The sequence below is a fragment of the Microtus oregoni genome, unplaced genomic scaffold (genome assembly GCF_018167655.1).
Source record: "Microtus oregoni isolate MIOR12 unplaced genomic scaffold, Mior012 000213F_ref0000198, whole genome shotgun sequence".
In the NCBI taxonomy this organism is placed as follows: Eukaryota; Metazoa; Chordata; class Mammalia; order Rodentia; family Cricetidae; genus Microtus; species Microtus oregoni.
The window spans coordinates 106,397-128,506 of NW_024544881.1; the positions used below are offsets into that span (position 1 = coordinate 106,397).

Sequence of the window (22,110 nt, forward strand, 5' to 3'; positions counted from 1 at the left end):
TGCCAGGGAAGTCGGGAAGATTAACAGAACCTGTTCACATTGCTATCCAGATATACACTTGGGGCTCCACATCCTCAAATACCAGGACATTCTTCAAGGACCAAGAAAATTCCAGCTCCCCAATCTGGACTTTAGAAGTGAAGGTATTTTCTAACTGAAATCTATGATCGTCAGTTCCTCTCTGTCAATGTCCCCGAAAACAGACTGTTCAAAGTGTAGTTACAAACTGCTACCCGCTAATCCAGCTAGCTAACTTGACAAGTCTGTCCTCCTGGTAAGTAAGCAAACATTCCTAGCTGCTGGTGCCCAAATATCTAAGTTTCCCTAGACTCAACCAGGGCTGGCCCGAGACTTCATCCTGCCCTGACTTAAAGCTTGCCCAGAGGGCCCTGCCACTCAAAGTTCCAGTTAATTATGCTGCCCTGGAAAAGAAGCTGACCCACCCTAGTGCCCTGGAACTAAAAATAACCCTTGCAGGCCTGCAGGCTAGCCAGGTTCAGGCAGCAAAAACATGCCTGGACCTTCTTAACCCTAAGTAGTCTTAGGCTGCACACTCTTGCCAAAGAACTCATTCTCCATCCTGAGTCTCTCATGCTCCGGGCAAAGGGTGGAACTTAAGGCTCTTTAAAGTCCTCGTGACCTCTCCTGCTTTATCTAGTAAAACACAAAAGAAGGCAAGTGATTTCTCTCCAGAAAGGAAACAACTGACTTTCCCAACCCAACCCTCCGTCTCCTTAGGTCTCAGAAAGTTGAAAAAGGACCTTGGGACACACTAGAATTAAATGACTGATTCAAGGTTATCCAGCACGGTCCAGGAATCAGACTTACAGCCCCCAGTCCACTGAGCCACATACTGTGATGGTAAACACATAAATCTGATTCCCGAATACCTATTCTGTACAACTGGGGTATTGTGGTGATCCCTAGGTAATCTTTGATCACTGCACTCAAAACCATAATTCACACTTTAGCCTATACTACTTCATTCGGTTTAAAAAACGAAGCACCAATGAAATAGAGTGCTTCTTTACTGCTTTGGGGCTCCCTAGGAAGAAACTCACAAAGAAAATATTCACTTTATCGTTTATAGGGATGTTCATGTTGGTAACATATCATGAGAACCCAACACCATTTTATTCTGGTTAATCTATCTACCATCTATTTACCTACCTACCCACCCATCCACCCACCTATCTACCCACCTACTTATCATCTAACATCTATTCATCTATCCATCCTTCCATCCACCCATCCCTCTGGTTATGCAGCACAAGCTGAGTATGTCTACCTGGACCAGCAGTAATTCAGATTGCAGAGCTTTCCAGATTTTGCAATATTTGTATACATGTCAGACATCTTGAGGATGAAACCCAAGTCTACACACAAACCCATTTATTTCATTTACGCCTGACAATACACATGCCTGGAAGCAATTTTATACAGTATTTTCGGTGAGCTTGCATTTTGACTGTGACCTAGCTGTCATGAGACCAGGTGTGGTGTCTTCCACTTGCGGCATCACGACAGAGCTCAAAAGGTTTCACACTTTAGAAGCTTTGAAAATTTCAGCGTAGGGAGACTCAATGTATATGACTTCTTTGCCCCTGATCTCTTAAGATGTATGCACCTGCTGAGTCAGGGAATCAACCAAAGTGATATCACCTTCTTCAAATAGGCTACGCTAAGTAATATAATGTTCTTGTAAGCTTTTCCCCCTAAGCACTTACGAAAAATATTTTTAAATATTTCATACCCTTAATGTGACCATAAATTATAGTTCAAGCCAGGACACACTACAAGAAGGGACTAGTAAGAGTGACATTGGCAGCCATGGCTATAGCTCAATAGGCATACCTACCATGCATGACATCCGGGGATCCATCCTCAGCACTAAAGTGTTGATGGAGGAAGGTCATTGGCCAATAAAGAAACTGCTTGGCCCTGTGGGTGGAGTAAACAGAACAAAATGCTGGGAGGAAGAGGAAGTGAGGTCAGAGTCTCAACATCTCTCCTCTCAGGAGCAGAAGCCTGAGAGAGACGCCATGCCCCGCTCCCGGGCAGACACACGGCATGAAGCTCCAACCCAGGATGGACTAGGCTAGAATCTTCCCGGTAAGACCGGTTCTCACAGATTATTAGAGATGGGTTGATCGGGATGTGAGAATTAGCCTGTAAGTGCTAGAGCTAAAGGGCCAAGCAGTGCTTAAAAGAATACAGTGTCTGTGTAATTATTTTGGGGCATAAGCTAGCCGAGCAGGCGGCCGGGGTGCTGGGAACGCAGCCCTGCCGCCCTTATTACTACAAAGTGTAGCACAGCTTACACTTGTAACATCAGAGAATTAGAAAAGTTCAAGGTCATCTTTAGCTACATAGTGAGTCTGAGGCCAGCCTGGAATACATGAGATTCTATGGAACAAAAGGGTAAAGCCCATTAAATTCCACACTATCTTCTCTTCAAACGAATCATCTAGAAGGGTGTTGAGAACTGGTTTGATTTCTTTTTCCTGGCAGCACATAGAAGTAATTGAATTTTGATTATTTGAATAGCACCATCAAGGCCCTTGGCAAAGGGTAACAAGGCTCCCTGACGAAGAAACTCTAAAGGCAGTGTGGAGCTCCACAGAGTGGCTCTCACTGTCCCACGTCTCCACACTCTGTATGGAAGTCGTTCTTTTCCTCTGCACTCAGATCTAAAGCCATGCATTCAACTTGTGAAATCCTTGTTGGGAGGCAATGCGGCACCATTGTAGAACATGTGCCAATCATGAACCGGGTCCTGGCTCAATCTCCAGCACTATTTCAAGAGAAGTCAATCAAACTGGTCTCGTCTCTACAGCTAAAAGCTTGATGGGTCAGTTTCACTTGGAGGAAAATACAAACAAAATTATTTCAATAGATGAGGGGGGCGCCTGACATTATTCTAATTTACTGTCATAGCCTCTTAACCTTGTTCCCATGTCTAAGTGTAGACACTACCTTAAAAAACAGAGTAATCCCAGCAGGTACCACAAATCAGAATCCTCACCATTCTATAAAACTCAGAAGTTAATTTCATCTTACATAAAATTAATAATGTTGTGTAAAGCCATTCCTTTCATCTCCTCACAGTGAGGCACACAAATTAATCCCTGTAAGTGCTGTGTGTTTGCTTGAAATCCTGTTGCTGCGTTCCTTCACAAAATCAAACGCCCTTTAAAAAATGAATATATCAGTTACATTTGCCTTCTCTGAGAAAGGTTATGACCTTTTTATACCCTGTGGGGCTTTTGACCCCAGTTCCTGTTTTCCTTATATTTTTGTTAAATTACAGTTCTCACAGAACCACTGTCACTTCAATGAGATAACTAGAACCTGTCTTAAATGATACTGAATTCATATTAGACAATGGGAGCTAAGCAGAGAAGTCGAACATAGCATTATGATGCATTTGAGAAAGAATGACATGAAAAGGATGTCAAAATATTTCTAAAATACGTCTCTGCACAGTGAATTATAATGCAACCATTCAACTCGTGGCACCATTCTCTTCCAAATGAACTGGAACTGCATTAAGAGCTGCAGAATTTGCACAGCCTGCTTTGCTGAATGAATCCTTATTCCTGCATAAAATACAATTGTTTAGGTGGTGATTCTTGAACAGCATGTCACCAGTTAAGGGTGCAGTACTAAGGATTTCACTATCCTAAGGGATTGGGGGGACACAAGAGTTTGAGAATTAGAATTGAAATAAATAATTTTACTCTGTAGAATGTTTCGTGACGTATAAGAGACTGAACTGAGGAATCTGGAGTCGAGCACCCCCAGAGCAGCTGTGACTAATATTACTATTCTGGAGCCACCATTCAAGAGGCAGATCAAAATAATTAACACTCAACCTGATAAAAAAGAGAGAGAGAGAAGGCTAAATTACTCCCATATGATTGCTTTTAAAATGAGAAAGTTATGTCAACTAGTTGATTACTTAGTTAAAAATGGAAGTTGACAAGGTAGACTGAATGGAGGCAGGAGGTCAGCTCTCTCAATTTGGTACATAGGGAAATAAAATTTCAAAGTCAAGCGTCTTCTTACCAAATGTTTTAAAACAAAAACAAGAGCTCCTTAAAGCCCACCCACAGTGCTCCAAAAATAAGGGGTTTGTTTTTTTGGATTTTTTGGGGGTCCTGAGAATAGAAGATATTCAATCTGAGGTTTTGTCCAACGTCAGAAGCAACAGTGGCAAAATCTGTCCCCCAAATTTCTGGTATAGTCAACAATCTGTTTTGTCTTTCGCTGTTCCAAACCCTGGCCAGAGGGAAAGGAGGTGGGTGCTCTTTTGCAAGAAGCCATTTATGGTTATTTTGAGAGAGGGTATCTTTTTTTTTTTTTTTTGGTTTTTCGAGACAGGGTTTCTCTGTGGCTTTGGAGAGAGGGTATCTTATCCGACAGGGGGAATCAAGTTTCTCGAGAAACAAGCCCCACAACAGAAGCAAGAGCACGGAACACAAGTTCCATTTCAGCTCATGGGCAGCGCAGCGAGGGACCCTGACAGCTCCTCCAGCCATGCTCTCCCAGTGGGACAGTTCCATCATCTGGACTTTTCAACCTGAATCACATTTCCGGGTTGCTACAGCAGCGCCTGAAATGGTCCAGTTGTAATGAGCCTTTTCTCTTTTTCTTTCTCCTTAGATGTTCTTCAGTCTCCAGAAACCACTTGCGGATTTAGCCGACTCCCCTTGCAAGGCTTTCATGACCACTAGCTGAATAACTATTTTTGAACTAATTCTATATTTGGGGGCACAAAAAAAAAATCCACAGACATGCTAACCAAAAGAGATGTTCTTTTAAGAACATAGCTCTTGGGACGGAGGTGTTTGAGCGCCAAGCAAAAAGGAAGTTTCAATTACTTTGTGAAGTGAAGCCGAATAATTATGAAAGATCCAAGCAAACTTTATTAGCTATGACAAGCAATACTTGATGCTTTTGTTTCGAGAGTGCTCTGGAACCTTTGCTAAAATATTTGAAAAATGCATTCGACTGTGGCTTCCCCCATTTGTTTGTTCAGTGGCTCTGCACATGTGCGGGCATCCGCACAAGTCAAATTTGTCTCTGAACAAATTCCCCTTCAGTAGGCTAGCTGAGCACAATTACAAAATAAAGCAAAGTCCTTCTTGTTCAAATATAAACATAATCAGAAACGAGACCAAAGTTTCAATCTGTTGCCTAATTAATTCTGACTTCTATGTTTAGGATCACTTCTCTCAGTTCTCTCAGGGTTTATCATGAGCAGCAGAATAAACACAATGGGGGAGGGGCAGCTACCTATTACAAAGAAGCAATTTGTTCTCATCTACTCCCCCACAAAACATCCTCTGCCACACGCATGCCACAGCACACACATACACACACTAAATAAATGTTGCTAAAAACAAATTGGTAAATATAATAAAACCTTAACCTTGGGTCATTATACCAGTTTCTGTATTTCTCATAAGGAAAAGCAATGAACTCACTCAACAAAAAAGTGGCACCCCAAGAGAGGCAATTTACTTTCTAAGATATTCTAATGGCACACTATAGGCCATCCCAGAGCTGAAGGTGATGGCATAGAAATGAGGGCTGGTGTATCTTTAAGAGCGCCTCCATTCCTTCAACACCTAACCTAAATACCATGCTATTCCACTCTGGTCCTGAGTTAGCAGCCTCGGGAGGCAGAAGCAGGAGGATCTTGTGAATGGGAGACCAGCTTGATCTACACAGTGAGTTCCAGGACTGTCAGAGCTAGACAGTGAAAGCCTGTATTATAAGAGGGAGGGAGGGAGGGAGGAGACAAAGAAGACAGAGACAGGAAAGGAGGAAAGAAAGAGAAGGAGAAAGTAAACAGAAACAAATGAGACTAAGTACGGTGTTCATCTGAAATCACAACACTCATGAGGAAAAGTCAGGAGAAGCAACAGTTCAAAGCAAGCCTTGGCCACCAACTTGGAGGCCAGTATGAGCTAAAAGAAACATGTTTGAAAATAACCATACACACACAATCTTTTTTTTCTTTTGTAAAGAGTCCCCAAGGATATAAACAACTTGTAACCATAACATGCTGGTAGATGTCTTCTAGAAAATTCACTCTTCTGACCAAACCTTTAAGTTCACAACTGGGCACTCGCTCTAGACTCATTTACATCCACTTATAACCAACAGCCCCCGAGCCAACCAACTTCAAGTTTACTCCCGTAGCCACAACTGCAGATTCAGTGAGGTCTTACTGGCTCTTACAGGCTCTTACATCTTCTGAAAACAATCATGGATGAACTGAGACCAAGGCATTAAGAAGAGTGTTCTCTCTCCCCTCCCCACCACCCCATCAGACAGGTTTGTTTTATTCAAAATACCAAAGCACAGTCCAAGACATTTTTTACTCCCTTACCATGTTTTGGAGAAAACAGCTATGTCCTCCTGATGGAGAAAGCACCATGATTTCTTAACCTTTCCTGAGGAAGCTTGCATGGTTTACTACACTAGTTGGAGACACTGTTTCCAAAGGCACATGCTTCATATGTCTCTGTAACATTCTACTTAAAAGGCTCTCTTTGAGAAACACAGATTCTATTTTCATGAAAATGGATTTTTATTAAAAGTTCTCAGACATTCAAGTACGTGTTACTTTTATTCCTAACAATCAGTTTGCCTTTTGCATCATGAAAAGTCACTAGTAAGGAGGCTTGCTGACATTGTATGTTTAGCATATGCATGGCTGGCGGGTTTATCCTTAGAATGTACACACACACACATGATTCAGTTAGTAATGTACTTGCCACACAAGTATGAGGACCTGAGTTCAGATCCCTAAAGCCCACATAAAAATCCAGGTGCAACTAAGCCTATAGCTTCAGAGCTAGAGAGGTGGAGACAGAAAAAACCCTGTGGCTTGCTGGCCAGCCAGCCTAGCTTACTCAGTGACCTCCAGATTCAGGGAGAGACCCTGTCTCGAAAGTTAAAGTGAAAAGCAATTGTCTCTGGATGCATGCAGATAAACACACACATACAGCAACACACAACCCACATGCACGTACGTACACAAATGTATGCACACTCTCACCGACAAATAAAATTTAATAAAGTAAATAAACACTAACAGATCAAATTTTCCTCTTTTTTTTCTTTTTCAAAAAGAAAAACTTGCCTCACAGGCTCTAAATGGAGCAGTTCACAGATGGAGCTAATGTGTTCAACTGCACGTGAGTGCACACATCTACAGAACACAGGTGGAGCAGTGCTCTTGGTGGGGGCAGTCAGCAAACTCCAAATAGAGGCACCTGTTCAAACTCCATCCCTCTTCCGATCACCTACCATCTGCTCATAAAAGGCTTCACCTGCTTTGATGGCTGACAGTCACACGAGATGACAAGTCTCCACTACCCACCCTGGGACCCAGAGGTTAAGCTAAACCGACGCTCAGAATTGCCAAACTGGAAGTTTAGAAAAAGCCCTTTGATAAGGTCTCTGGTACAAATTAGGAGCATTTTCGGCGCTTGCTTTAAAAGCAAGCAACATGGCTTATGAACCTCTGCCCTTCCTGCTAATCACGTCTTGAAAGTCCCTGGGATATTCTAGAGAGCAAGCTTTGAAAGTTCAAAGCAATTTTCAAAATTCTCTTCCTTAGTGTGTGGCTTTCAATAATGAATTGTTGGAAGACATTAAAGCTGAATCACCCTACAGATTGCACTTTTGAATTCTGGCTGATACCAGAATGATGTGAACATGTGCTGGACATCAAAATGCCCTGAAGTCCTTGAGTAGCTCCCTTAACACTTACTGACACTCACAACACTTCTCCAACAGGTACAAGTTAGGGCGGCCAGGGCCATCAGAGGGATTTGCACGGATTTCCTACCTAAGTAAGAGGTGTACAAAGCACTCGAGTAAAAGATTTCCTTATCAAAGGTTCGTCCTCAGATAAAGAACTTCTGAACCCAGACTGAAGGTGTGGCCCAGTGGTAAAGGACGTGCTTAGCATGCACACCACACAAAGAAGAAAATTAAAGAGCTGGAAAAAATATAAACATCCTCTCTGAGTTCTCTTCCCCGTAAGCCCTTTTTGTAAGACAGATAGCCAGGTAGTTCTCAAACGCACTACCAAAGAGAGAATGATTTTGACCTCATGCTACTTCCAGTGCTGGAGTTAGAGGCACATGCTGGGCATAAGCTGCTGGGCTTGGCTCCGAGTACTGTTTTCTACGGCATGAGCAGGGAATAGGAAACATGTTCCCGTGATAGAGATGGCTCAGTGGTTAGGAACACTGGCTGCTCTTCCAAAGGACCTGGGTTTGAGTCCCAGCACCCACTTGGTGGCTCACAATGATCCACACCTCCAGTTTCAAGGGACCTAACGCTCTCTCCTGACTCAGGGACCGTACATGCATGTGATACATATACGTAGATGTAAGCCAAACAAGCGAACACATAAAGTAGAGACCTACAGAGGATTTTTAAAAGAAAATAATAATGTTCCTTGAGCATTCTACTCCCTGCCACAGGCACTCTTAAAACTCAAAACATCACGTTGCTTTCTTCTACACAAGACATGCACGTTATAATTCTTCTGACCAGAAATAAACGGCAGGCAATAAAAGCCCCCATCTTGGTTAAGAATACAAAATGGGGTACGTCAGAAATTCACTCTGATGTTCTCTGTACTTTCTACTTTCTTTGCAAGGGTGGGGGTGAAGTGAGCAGAGTCCTCCTATGTAACCCTGGCTGGACTGCAAGTCACATGTTGACTCAAACTGTCTCCCTCCTCACATCTCTCCCAAGTGTTCAGAATACAGGCAGCAGCACCACACCTGAAGATTACCTATTTTCAAACAACCCCACAGCTCAATTCTTTTCTCTCTCATTCTCTCTCTCTCTCTCTCTCTCTCTCTCTCTCTCTCTCTCTCTCTCACACACACACACACACACACACACACTACACACATGCACACGCAGACTAAACTACCTCGCTAGTTCAGTTCCTAGTGATTGGTATGTACAAAGGGAGACTAATAGAACTTTTGCTAATCAGTGCATAAGTTCGCTTAGTCAATGATTATTACAGGTCTATAGGACAGGTGAGCATGGCACTCAGTGTTGGGGTGAACTCCAAAAGCATGTCCCTGAAGCAGTGAATAGGCTACACTTTTGTACCTAGGGAGCCTACAGGCAAAGGGTAGGCAAGCACCTGACCAAAAAAAAAAAAAAAAAGTGGGGATGGAAAAAAGAATAAGAGACTTCAGAAGAAAGGAAGGCATTCACTTCTAGGCTGTCCACAGTACCATTCTGGGGTCTCTAGAACAGAAATGAGTGTGCAGAGTTAACCCATCCCCGACCTCAGGCCTCTAGCTGGAGGAGCTATGAAGGGAATCGGCTAAATGGAGCTTATGGAGGGGATAGGCTCAACTGAAGGCAAGCTGAGGAGGGGAACAGGTGAAGAGGTCATGACGACTCACTCATACTGATGGGAAGCAACTGCGGAATAGGCTCTGGCACATCAGTGTGCCAAGGAAAAGCAGATGGGCGTGCCATGCCAGGTGGCTCACACGGCTAACACTAGTACTCAGGAGGCTGGGTACACTGTTGCGAACTTGAGGCCTGGAGAGTTCCAGAACAGCCTAGGCTATATTGAGCACTGTCTCAAATGATCAAAATCAGGATGAGAGGGAGAAAAAGGAGGAACTGCTCAAGAACATGGGTTTATTGGGGTGGAAAGACAAAAATATTCAAAATAGGTTGGAGGGATAGTTGTGCAATTCTGAATATACACAAAACCATTTACTTAAGTAAGAGGGAGTCCCGGTACGTGAGTTGTAGCTCGACCAAGCTGGAGAGTAGATCCCATTCTGTGGAACTTCCACACTTCAGCTTCAACTATTCAGCATCATGGGAAGGAATTTGAGAACCAAGATAAAACTCTCCTGGCAGCCGAAGGAATAAAGCAAGTCCTAGTCTTTATGTAAATGAACAATTTGTACACATAGGTACACATCCCACGGTGAAACTCAAGGGCTCCATGAAGGAAAGTTCTAGAGAAGGGCAACGAAAATAAAAGGAAGAGATCCCAGTAGACTAAAGATGGAAAGTAGGAGGTGGGGAAAGAAAAGAATACTGTGTTAAGTTATGAAAGAGTTGAACCAGGGTGAACCGAGAACTTATTTTGTCGTGGAAATCTTTAAAAGCTTCGAAGTGTTCAGCTGGGAGCAGGGCAGAGCCTCCAATTACAGAGTTGGAAGGAAAAAAGACCTAGGGAGCCAAACCCACTCTATGACCTTGGAAAAAGTTCAGTGACCCTGCTTGGGCTTCTACTTCCCAGTCACCAAACACAGTATGCTTCTACAGTATACTTCTCCATTATGCTCGAATCCTCTTCGATTAATCAAGTATGTAACCTTTCAAGAAACAGAAGCCCCTCGAAGAAGACTCATCAAATTCTACCTTGATTCCCAATACAAAAATCTATGGGGAAAAAAAAGGCATTGTGCTTTTTTATGTGACTGATCAGGTAACTGGCTAGTTCCTTCACACACAACTTACAAACTTTCCAAATATCCACAGGGGTCAAAGGTTTTGATGACCATTCTGGTGTACACTGACATTGGTGCAGCGTATTGTGAGGTTAGGTAGCTTTTGCTTCCTGCTTGGTCAGTGGGGATGAAAACAAACAGCATAAATACTTCCATGTGTGCACAAAGCATTCTCGAAGCTTCTGATCATTTCAGTCCTCAATTTGCAAATGTCATCTATCACACACGACAGAGGATCTCACAGGACTTGTACAATCACTGGAATTCAGCCAGCATTTGTGTATTAAGGGATTGCAGGAATTGACCGAGCGCCCCTGGTATGTGCATAGTAGTAGTCTAGGCTTTGTGATTTGTTAATATGTCCTCAGGGAAACAATTCTAATGGAAGCAATGCACAATCTAATTTCTCCAAGTAGCAAGAGGAACCCAGTAACAAGATGGAGAAAGGTATTTTTGTAAATTTACACAAAAGAATGCAATTTATGGAAAATGTAAAACTTTATTGTGATGGAAACAGGTTTTCAAAAGCAATCTATTCATGAGCATGGAATGAATACTTAAAAGGAAACCCTACTTACAGAGACAGAACTCTTTTAGGCCTCCCACTAAGCAACACCACTCAAAGGTGCCTCACATACACTCCCTTCCCCCAAAAAGAAAACTTACGACTCATTTCAATTGTGGCAATTTCCACTTGTTAATAATGTCAAACTGGAAAGACTTCAATCACAAAAAAGAAAAAAAAAGAAAAGAAAAGAGAAAAAAACAGCATAGTACACATAGGAATACCATGGCCTTTGGCCATTTAGTGAACCAGTTCTCAGGGTCTGTTCCTCTCAGAAGAACCAAGCCTCCCTCTTTCCAGTCACTGCAGAGCAGACCTGTTTTCTGTTCTTTCTTTCTTGCCTTGTTTGAAGAGTGAGAAACACTATCCCAGAGAAGCCAAGTAGTGACTGCGACTGTTGATGGTCACTAAGAACAAGCATTAGAGATTCAGTCTTCTTTCGCAACATCTGTGTCAATGGCCTTTAGAATATTTTATTAGTCCAGATAACTTGTATGATTCCCCAAGGTAGCTGTGGAATTACAAGGGCATACTAGATTATGCTGCAGGGCCTGCAGCAATACAAACGCAGTTAAGAAGGGAGGAAGATGGTAACTTGAAATCAGTCTGAGAGAAGCAGGCCCTGGCCCTCTCCAAACTGCCCAGCTCAGATTTGTGAGCTGTCCGATAGCCAAGTCTCCCCGGGTTTCTCCTAATCCTCAGTGGCCACTGAAGAGAGCCAAGATGAAACTTTCTTCTGAACAAAGAAAATTGAAAAGGGCCGAGTCTCAAAGTCACGGGCTCCTAGTTTGCCGCTGGCTCAAAGCCAAGAAGAGTCCGAATACTCAGACCAGAGGTCCTACGCAGTCGAAGGACAGTGAGTTGAGAAGCAGGCGGGGGGGGGGGGCACATGTGAAGATAAGCATAAGCCCCTCTTCTGAGCTACAGGATGATTCTCTCCTAGCCCATGGCATTTTACACCCCCAGACGGTTTCCAATTTATCTCTGTGACATGGCTGTCTGGGCATGTGTGTGCTCGTGTGTGCACACGTGTGACTTTAGCTGACATACACATTCCTACCTTCATGATGGAATCTGACACAAACACCCTTGCAGAAGCAGACATTCGTGTAGAAAGAAGATGCTCTTGGTGGTAAATGGCATTATGCGGGAAGCTCAGGGTTCTCCCAGCTGTAAAACACAACTGGGCTGTGCACTATGCTGGGTTACTGAAAGGCATTATGGGGGTGGCAGGAAAGCACTCTGAAAACAGACAACAAATCAGAGTGCCTGGATGCTTTACACAAACAGTTTACTGCCCCATCCAGTTGTGCCTGCACGCTTGCGCTATAGGAGCATCCGTTAGCCCCTTCCAGGGTTTCCTGTAAGTCCCATCTTCTCAAGAACCTTAGGGGAAGAAGGCTGGATATCCCTGTTTTGCTCTCTCCACCCCATGGAAGACTGGGAGGCAGCAGGCAGTTATTCGCAGCCAGGAGCCTGTAAATAAAGGCACAGATAACCCTGGGGCTGCTTTCCTTGGAGGCCCCCTATCTGAGTACATGGGGGGGCCCACTGTGGCTTTTGTTATTCCTTCATACTCACTCTCTCTAAGCGGCCCCTCCCATCCTAGTTTCTCTTGCTGTTTTCTATATTATTGTAAATAGCTACCTACCTCTATAGCCACTGGAGACGGGAGGCAACACAGAAAGAAGATGACACACTAACGGAACTAATCTGTGCCAGGGTCTCATCATCTGTGGGATAACCTCTGGAAGAACCAGAGAGAATTTCAAGGAGGTCAGAGGCCCTTGAGTTCAGAGCCTAGGCCTTCCCAATATCTGCTGTAAAGGCTAAGCAACCTTTTAAATACAATTTCATCTCCTGCCTCAGCACCAATATTCTTTGCCCAGCCCTTACGTGTACCCAACACCTCTTCCCATATGATTTCATCTCCTGTTACCATCCGAATTATGGTCTCATTACCATGCACTGTATTGCTCATTTCCCCTTGGCAGCATGGTTGGATGAAGAAGTTCAATTTTAAGAATAATTCTAGCTATTTCCTGTCTTCATTGCCCTATCATAAATACCATCTATCAATTGGAACTTCAAAAATATGTTATGATGCTAATGTTAATATTTAGTAACCAGCAATGAGAGTTTGTCATGGGCCCAGCATGCCGCCAAGCGCTATGTTTTCTATCTTCGCTCCTTTTAGTGTCACAGCACTGTGAGGTAGGCAGAACTATTTTCCCCTCCCCCACCACTACTGCACATGTGAATGCTGGAGTGGAGTCACCTGGAAACAGGTCCATAATCAGAGGGCGCGGTTAGGGGGCTATTCACTAATCATACACATTCGTCCACCAGTGCACTACCAGATGGCTTCCAGTCTACCCAGAGATGCTCAGCTACCACCATAAGCAATATGATACCATTTCCATTATCCCAGCCAGAATTCTATGCCTTCACTATCACTCCTAGACAGCTCTGGGATTTGCATTTCTACCTCTATGGTTTTGCTCACTGTGGATGTTTCATGGAATTGGAACTGGAGTCATACAAAATGTGGTTCTTGAACTTCCTCTCTGAACCCGTCACAGGGGAAGAGGAGCTCGTCCAAGATTGACACATCTCTAACACCTGTTCTTTCCCCAAGCCAAGAATCCTGTTACCAACAACTTCCCCTTGCAGTGTGAGATACATGTGGGACATGATTTCTTTCTTTCTTTCTTTCTTCCTTTTTTTTTGTTGTTGGCTGAAGGTGAGGCTTGGCAGGGTGTTGCTGGAGCCTTTGGGGAGTTCTTAGGATATGGTCTGGCCTGAGAAAGTCAGCAGTCTCTGGAGTCACAAAGACCTGGTTTCACCTCACCAGGAACGCAAAATGGTACAGTCACCATGGGAAAAAAAAAACTTTGGCACCAGTTTCCTCAAAAGGCTAAGCATCAAACTGCTATGTGCTCATTTATTCTTCTCCTAGAATATAACCTAGACACTGAAAATAAAGCAAAAACATGTAAACAAATACTAGAAGCATTAATCACAGCTGAGAAAAGGTAAAGACAATTGAAATGCCCATCAAATGGTAGATGTATCCAATCAAATTGTATTATGTCCATACAAATATAAATATATTTATATTTATATTTGTATAAATATAAATCAGCCATGAAAAGGAGAAAGACTAAAAGACGAAATGATGAGAATGAGTCTTCAAACGCAACAGTCATACATGAAACAATCAAAAGAGGAAAACTCAAAGCCATAAAAGCTGATCAGGGCCAGGACCTGAAGGGACTGAGGCGTGGTATGCAATGAGTCCCTGCCCTGACGGGGTTGTGAAATTTCACAACTCCATGAATACACCGAATCCACTATGGTTACCACCTGCCTCTGTAAGCTGGATACCAAGCTAATTTCAACTGGAAAAGAAATAGTTTAAAGTCCTGGATTCGAATCACATATTGATTCATCTTGTGAAAGTGATGGAGGAAAGTCTCTACTCCCATATGGGGAGAATAAAGTGGGAGGGGAAGAGGGGTAGACTGTGAGTGGTTTTACGAGGATTTGTGAGTTAGGTGAGGACCCATAAAAGTGTTAGCTCATAAGAAGTGGACAAGAAAGATCAAAAAGGGGGCTGGAGAGATGGCTCAGCGGTTAAGAGCATTGACTGTTCTTCCAGGGGACCTGGGTTCAATTCCCAGCACCCACATGGCAGCTCATAACTTTCTGTAACTCCAAGATCAGTCAAACATGCAGGCAAAACACCAATGCACCATAAAATAAAAATAAGTAAATTTGTTTTAAAAAGAGAGAGATTACAAAAAAAAAGATCAAAGGGGGGGGAGGGAATCACTTAACCAAGAATGATAACCAATACCCTTGGAATATAAACAGAATAATCAGCTACCTTAATTGTTTTTAAATTTCATTTTTTATGTATGGACGTTTTGCTTGTATGTTATCTGTGTACCATATGTACAACTAACTAACACCATGGAATCCGGAAGAGGACATCTGATTCCCAGTGACTGGCATTATGACAGTTGTGAACCACCATGTTGGTGGTAGGAATCAAACCTTAGACCTCTAAAAGAGGTAGCCAGTGCTCTTACCTGCTAAGCCATCTGTCTAAGGCCTCAAAAGGACTCTGACAGCCACTCCACACAGTAATGTTTCCACGAACATCAGTGGTACTAAGTGACTCCATAACCAAAAAATCTAGGCATCCGTGAAACCTAGACTGCTTGGAAGTAGAATTTAGGAGAATATTAAATTTTATTTTGAGCTCCTCCCCCTCTGTGTGAATGTGTGTCTTATGAATGAGGATATCTACATGTCTTGCATGTGTGTGCACATGGAGGCCTGGGGTGATGTTGAGAAACATCTTCTGTCACCCACATTACTGTAGAGACAGTCAAGCAAATACAGAGCTCACCCATCATGAAGTCATAGACCTTTTATTTTTCTTTTATTTATTTATTTATTTGGTTTGTCGTGACAAGGTTTCTCTGTAGCTTTGGAGCCTGCCCTGGAACTAGCTCTGTAGACCAGACTGGCCTCGAACTCACAGAGATCTGCCTGCCTCTGCCTCTGGAGTGCTGCTGGGATTGAAGGTATATGCCACCACTGTCTGACATAATGCCACAGACTTTTAATCCCAGCATTTGGGAGACAGAGGCAAGTGAATTTCTAAGTTCCAAGCCAACCTGATCCACATTGTGAGTTCCAGACCAGTCAGCTATATAGTGAGACCCAGTCTTAAAAAACAAAACAAAGTCAGGGCTTTCTAACATGGCTAATTCCACTAGCTAGCTTGCTCTAGGAATGCTGCCTCTCTTTTCCAAGGCTGGGATTACAGGCAGGCTGCCACACCCGCTCTGTATTTCTTTATGTTCTGGAGATCTGAACCTGGTTCTCACACCTGCATACCAAGAGCTTTAATCATCCAGCTACCTCTCCAGTCCCCTAACTGTTCTAGAAGTTCTTCAGAGGAACAGATTTGGAGTCCAAGATTCCACCAGAATCCTCTCAGTGCCATGAATCTCATCCCACTTCTCCACGGCAGGACACGGGAAGGTCTGATGTGGCTATGAATGAAATCAATACCCCTCCCACAGTAAGAGTTTAGGGCAGAATTTAAATAGGTGGAGTAGACCTAACAGAATGCTGGGAAGAAGGAAAATGAGGCAGATGCTATAGCTCTCCTCTCCAAGATGGGCACAGGTTAAAATCCTTCCCGGTAAACCACCACCTCGTCGTGGTGCTCCACACATTATTAGAAATGGGTTAATCAAGATATGAGAGTTAGCCAGTAAGAGGGTAGAGCTAATGGGCCAAGCAGTGTTTAAAAGAATACAGTTTCTGTGTAATTATTTCAGGTAAACCTAGCCGGGTGGCGGGACACAGCCTGCCGTTCCATCTACATGCTTCCTCCCTGCTTCCTAGCTACCATAAGGGAAATGGGTTTGTTCTTCTATGTGGCCTCAATACAAGCCCACAGGGATGGGCTCAATGACTTAGCTTGAAGCCAAAATATGAGCCGAAATATTTTTGTTTTCTTTCTTTAAGTTGATTTTCTCAGATATTCTGTCACTGCAACAGAAAGCTAACACATAAGACTAAGGCTGTATATCCCACTGAATCTTAAGAGGGAACAAAACCTTTCAAAGAATAGGAGACCCACTCTGGATACAGGCATCTTTGGTGAGGGGGGGTATACAGATACACACACATATCAGAGTATAGATGTGAAGAAAAAAACACTTCAAACAGAAAATAATCATGTAAAAACTTAAAACTGAAAATAAAAGGCTGGGGAGCTAGCTCAGCTGGTTAAGTGCTTAAGGACCTAAATCCAATCCCTCAAACCCACATGAACAAGTTGGGTGCTGGGTGCTTATAATCCCGGCATTTAAAAGACATAGGCAGGCAGATCCCTGGGGCTCTGTGGCCAGGGCTTCTGGCCTACATGTTGTGCTACAGGCTCTATGAGAAACCCTGTCTCTAAAAATAAAAGTCAATGGCTCCTGAGGTGGACCTCTGGTCTCCACATGCACACACACACACACACACACACACACACACACACACACGCATGCACACACACATACATACAAGGAGGTAGTGAGGGAGAGGGGAAGGAGAGAGAAACTGACACAGAGACAGAGAGAACATTATTTAGTTCCCTGCTTTCAGTTGCTGTTGGAGGACTTGTCTATACTATTTATACATGATGTGAATTTCGCATCTATTTTTGAAAATCAGTTATTCTCCAAGGTAGTGTTTTCCCTTGGAAAGTGGAAACACAAAGAAAGGGATAGAGACAACCGGATCCAGCCCTGCTAGCACTGGCCCATTCCAGCGCCCAGAAAGAAGACCTGCTTCCAATATGTTCCTCATTACTCAAGGAAGACAGTCCATTTGAGGGTTCAACTATGGAGCCAGCCCTAGTTAGACAGGCTCGGCGGTAGCCAATGCTCTGTCCACACCAGCAATTTTGAGGAAGCAATAGCTTTTAACAAGCCAACACTCCTTCCTCAATATAAAACAAGACATGCTCTCCCAGCTCACATGCTAACTGCCCTTTCGAGCAGCAGAAGAGAGGGCTAGGGAGTGGCAAGCAATTGGCTGTTGAGGAAAGAATCCCTGGCTAGCGTGCCCTAAATACCAGCACTTGGGAGTAGAACTCACAAATGAGGTTATACTAACAGCTCCTATCAGGAGAAAACGAACATATGGGATCTTAATTAAAGTTCATTATGCTATAACATTTATTTTGAAAATGTGAATTTGTTTCAAGGCAGTTGATATATTAGGGCATCATTTGAGTATAATGTGGATTTCACATTTACTTATGCACACAAGTTTGTCGACAAGAAACAGAGATGAATGGAGAAAAATGCAGCCAGCTGTCCAGAGTCACATCAGAAGACACCAACTGTACACAGCACACGTCCACTGGCCCTTGTGTTTGTTGGGTAGCATGAGCCACCTCCACGTGCAGTCCGTGATATTTTTCATCTAAGTTCAGACAACCCTCCTTCTACCACCTGACATTAACTCTGCCATGGCAACCCTTCCCCCACACTCCAAGCAAACCCTAGGCGGTTCTAGGGTCAAGGGCCAGTTATTACAGCAGCTATGTTCCTCTTCACCACTCGGCATGGAGAAACGTGGTTTCTGTCAGTCTCTTTATGAATGTCAGTAGCACTGCCTTTTAATGTTGCATTCTAACTCCAATTTTATAGAAATGCAAATTTAAAACACCATTCTGTACCTATTCAAATGACCAAAATCTAAGGCCATCACTGATGAGGTTACAAAGCAACAGGAATGCTCATCATGTGCATGAATGAAAAATGGCCCAGCCACCTGGGAACATGCTCTCTGGCTTTTGCTTGAAAAACTAAACATACTCTTCCCATCTAACCCAGGGATCATGCCCCTGGGCATTTATCCAAAGGAGATGAAAATCCACGGCCATGCAAAAACTCACATGAATGCTAACAGCAGTTTCAATCATAATTAAAGCATTTGGAAGCTACAAAAATGTCACTCAGGTGTTAGAAGGAAAAATATACGCTGTGGTACATCCAGAAAACAGAGGAGTACTCGGCACAAAATAGAAAAGAGCTATTGAACCATAGCAAGGCATTAAGGAACCATGAATGCGTATTTCAAAGAGAAAAGAAACCCATCTCAAAGGGCTGCAGACTACATATCATGTTACTCCATGATAGCAGACTACCATATGATAAGGTAACATACCATAATGGTCTGTGCATGTCAAATATTTGCCCCAAACCACAAAATGTATGCCGCCAAAAGGAAACTCTTATGTATGCCATGGGCTCTGACAATAATGCCGCATCAATTCAACTCCAGTGAATTACTGTACCAATCTGGGCAAGATGGTGATGAGGAAGGAGGCTGTGTACATACAGGAAGGAAGGCATAGGAGAACTCACTGTGCTTTCTATTCAAGTTTGCTTAGATCCTGTAACAGCTCTAAAAATATATTATTTTAAAATATTACTAGTGAGGTTAGTTAGATTGCTCAATGAGGCTGGCTGCTCTTGCAGAGGACCAGGGTTCGGAGTCCCAGCACCGACACGGTGACTCCCTCCCATCTGTAACTCCAGTTACAGGGGTTCTGACACCCCTCTTCTGACCTCCACAGGTAGTACAGATGCACATGGTGCAAGACATACATGCAGACAAAACACCCATACACACAATTAAAATCTAAGTGTGTGTGTGTGTGTGTGTGTGTCTGTGTGTGCAGTACTATAAGAAGGTTAGCAATCTTAAAGTCCAAAGGCCTTTAAAAATAAATAATTCATGCGTATCAATGTAACATGAAAATTCTCATCAGAGGCCTGATAATGAAGAGATAATGCACTTTAATGTTTTGATGAGCAAGACAATCAGCCATGCACAGGGTAAAAATGGAAAAGGCCTATCTAATTCTGACAATTTTGAGTCCTTTGTAAATAAGAGTTGTATGCTCCTTGTCTTGTCTTCGGGAAAGAATGGTGCTACTGTGTCTTCAGAAGTTAGTGAGTCTCAAGGATCTCAATCAAACAAGGCCATATACTTCAGCGGCACACAGGGGAGAGGCCATATACCCTGTTGTTAAAACCTGCAGTAAATTAGTCATTTCTTTTTTTTTAAGTGTTTTCTCCCCCCCCCCCCGCCCCCGAGGATCTCAAAGTTCAAACTTTAAAAGAGGAAAGAGACAGATGAGAGAAACTTTAGAGTTGCTATAAATGTCTCCATCTATGTTTGAAAGGTTACGCAAGGATGCACAATTACCTGAGTAGGAGTGAAAGTCCCGGCCAAAAGCAGACTCTAAGCATTGACAGTGGCTCATGGAAGGCTTCAAGGCCATGGGCACTACAACTGCAGGTACAACCAAGGAATCAGGAAAGGTCATGTACCCCTTATAAGGACTGCCACCAAAGACCCAAGAGTAAACAGACACTCTAAAGAGCTGCAAACAAACCAATTCTGGATCTAAAGCATTATTCGTCCCTACATGCTCCCAACAACTATCTTACTAGCCAGGAGGGAGCCCCCTCTCTGACAATAACCAAGAATAATATCTGTATTAACTGTCATGTTGGACTCGGCTGCAGACGGAGGCCCTCTTGGCATAGTGTCTAACTCTACCTAAAGCACTGCTTGGAAGGGGCCGCACTCTCCACCAGCGCAGTGGTAGAGTGTCTTGCATGTGGAGATCCATCCTATCTTCTTTCCTCACAGAAAGAAGTGAGGGACTGCGAGGCAAAGAGGCAAGGAAGGAAGACAGGTAGGAAGGCAGGCAGGCAGGCAGGCAGGCAGGCAGACGCTCTCCACGCTGCTTTACGAAACCGTTATAAGAGAGCTGATTAAAATCAAGAGTTTAAGGCCAGTGAAACAGTTCAATGGGTTACGTCACTTGCCGCCATGGCCAACAACCTACTTTTAATCCCAGGTATTGCAGTGTGAAAAAAAAAAACCAGACAGTTGGAAGCTGTCTTCCAGCTGAGTGTGCATGCACAAATACACAAAGTAAATAAGTGTTTAAAATGTAATTTTAAAAAAAAATCATAACCTTGAAATTCCGAGGCCTGATCTTCACCGATGGCAGGCATCCAGATACTTCTGATACAAGTTCAAAATAGCGGGACGCGTTCCACGACTAGCACACTGCTTAGAACACAGCTCACCACATGACCATACCAAATGTGTATATACTATTAGGCTAATGCTAAAATGAAAGGGCTTTTCCAAAATAGTGCTTTGACGGGGAACAGGGCTGTGATTGGGTCCAGCCATCAACTTCCTTGTGTAGTAGCTGTCCAATGTGAAGGCTCTGCTATGAGGGCCTTGGTCCACAGCAGCCACATCACTCCAGCCCACTTCCCTCTTTTTACTTCCAAACTCTAAGCTGTCTTTTAAGATGTTTCTACCAGGGACACAAACGAAGGAGGAAAATGCTTAAACAAAGAACATGGACTGGCTCGTGTGAATTAAAAGGAGGCTGGGTCCATTCTCGGTTAACTTTATCTGGAAAGTTAAGTGGGCACAGCCCATAGTCTCTTAATTTCAACACATAATGTCTTCGGGAGAATGAAAGGGATGGTGATTGTATTCCTTTTCAAAGAATAGCAAGAAAGCCCCTGATGAGCCTGCATAGCATGTGCTATGCGGTCCCTAATGAGATTAATGGAAACGAGGGGCAGGTGCATACTCTCAGAGACTAAAGAACAACCTGAGAGGTGGCTATTAAGTCAGAGATCTGTCTATTCAAAGGCTGGGTGCCTCCCTTGTTTTAAGGGCCTGCTCGATCACTAGCACTGCTCCTCAGGCACTAATAATAGTCCTAATTTGCTCGGATACACTTGAAGTAAAAGTACCTATTCTCCCCGGACAAAGGAGTTCCACTCCACCCCCAGTTTCTAGTCTGTTAAGTTTATGCTTTTCAAGGCAACGGCCAATTTTATACAGAATTAGATTGTAGGGAGGGGGGAAAAAGCCCACATGTTAATCCACCTGGTGTTTTTGGACTTCAAGCTAATTCTCACAGCCATTAGAGACCAGATTCTGTCTGTCTCCTCTAGTTGAGAGAGGCTGTAGCCAAGCACCTACCCCCCCCCAGGGTTAGATCCGGGAATCCCCTGCCATCTGACACACGGGGGCGGGCAGAAGTTGGAATCTCTGCTAGAGGAGGAACGGCTGCACTAGTCACGAGCAGGTGCTTAAGTAGGCCCTGACTTATGGTCTGCTGGGTGCTCACAGGATCCTGCTCTCACATATGGCCACTAACTCTTCCTTGGCCATCGTACATTAGCCTTGGTTCATAAGCGCAAAGTGATTGTAGGAATCGGGCTGGCTATGGATGAGATCTGGCACTTATCCTTGGGGTAGGCTCTGAGGCTTTCCCTACAGCGATGTTGGATGGAAACAGAAGTGATTTTCAGTACTGACAGTCCTCATAATGACATTAACTTCTTTTTTTATCCCCCTCCTCCCCTTTGAGATAGACTT

The 22,110-nt window shown here is 43.6% G+C and overlaps 1 protein-coding gene across 1 annotated transcript in view; it reads right to left on the reverse strand.

The window, feature by feature from the left end:
* LOC121445580 (glypican-4-like) overlaps positions 1–20,014 on the reverse strand; it is an 87,212-nt gene extending 67,198 nt beyond the window's left edge. Inside the window, exon 1 of the mRNA XM_041647719.1 lies at positions 19,894–20,014. Coding sequence (XP_041503653.1) covers positions 19,894–20,014 — 121 coding nt within the window. The remainder of the gene's footprint in view (positions 1–19,893) is intronic.
* Positions 20,015–22,110: the final 2,096 nt, after the last annotated feature.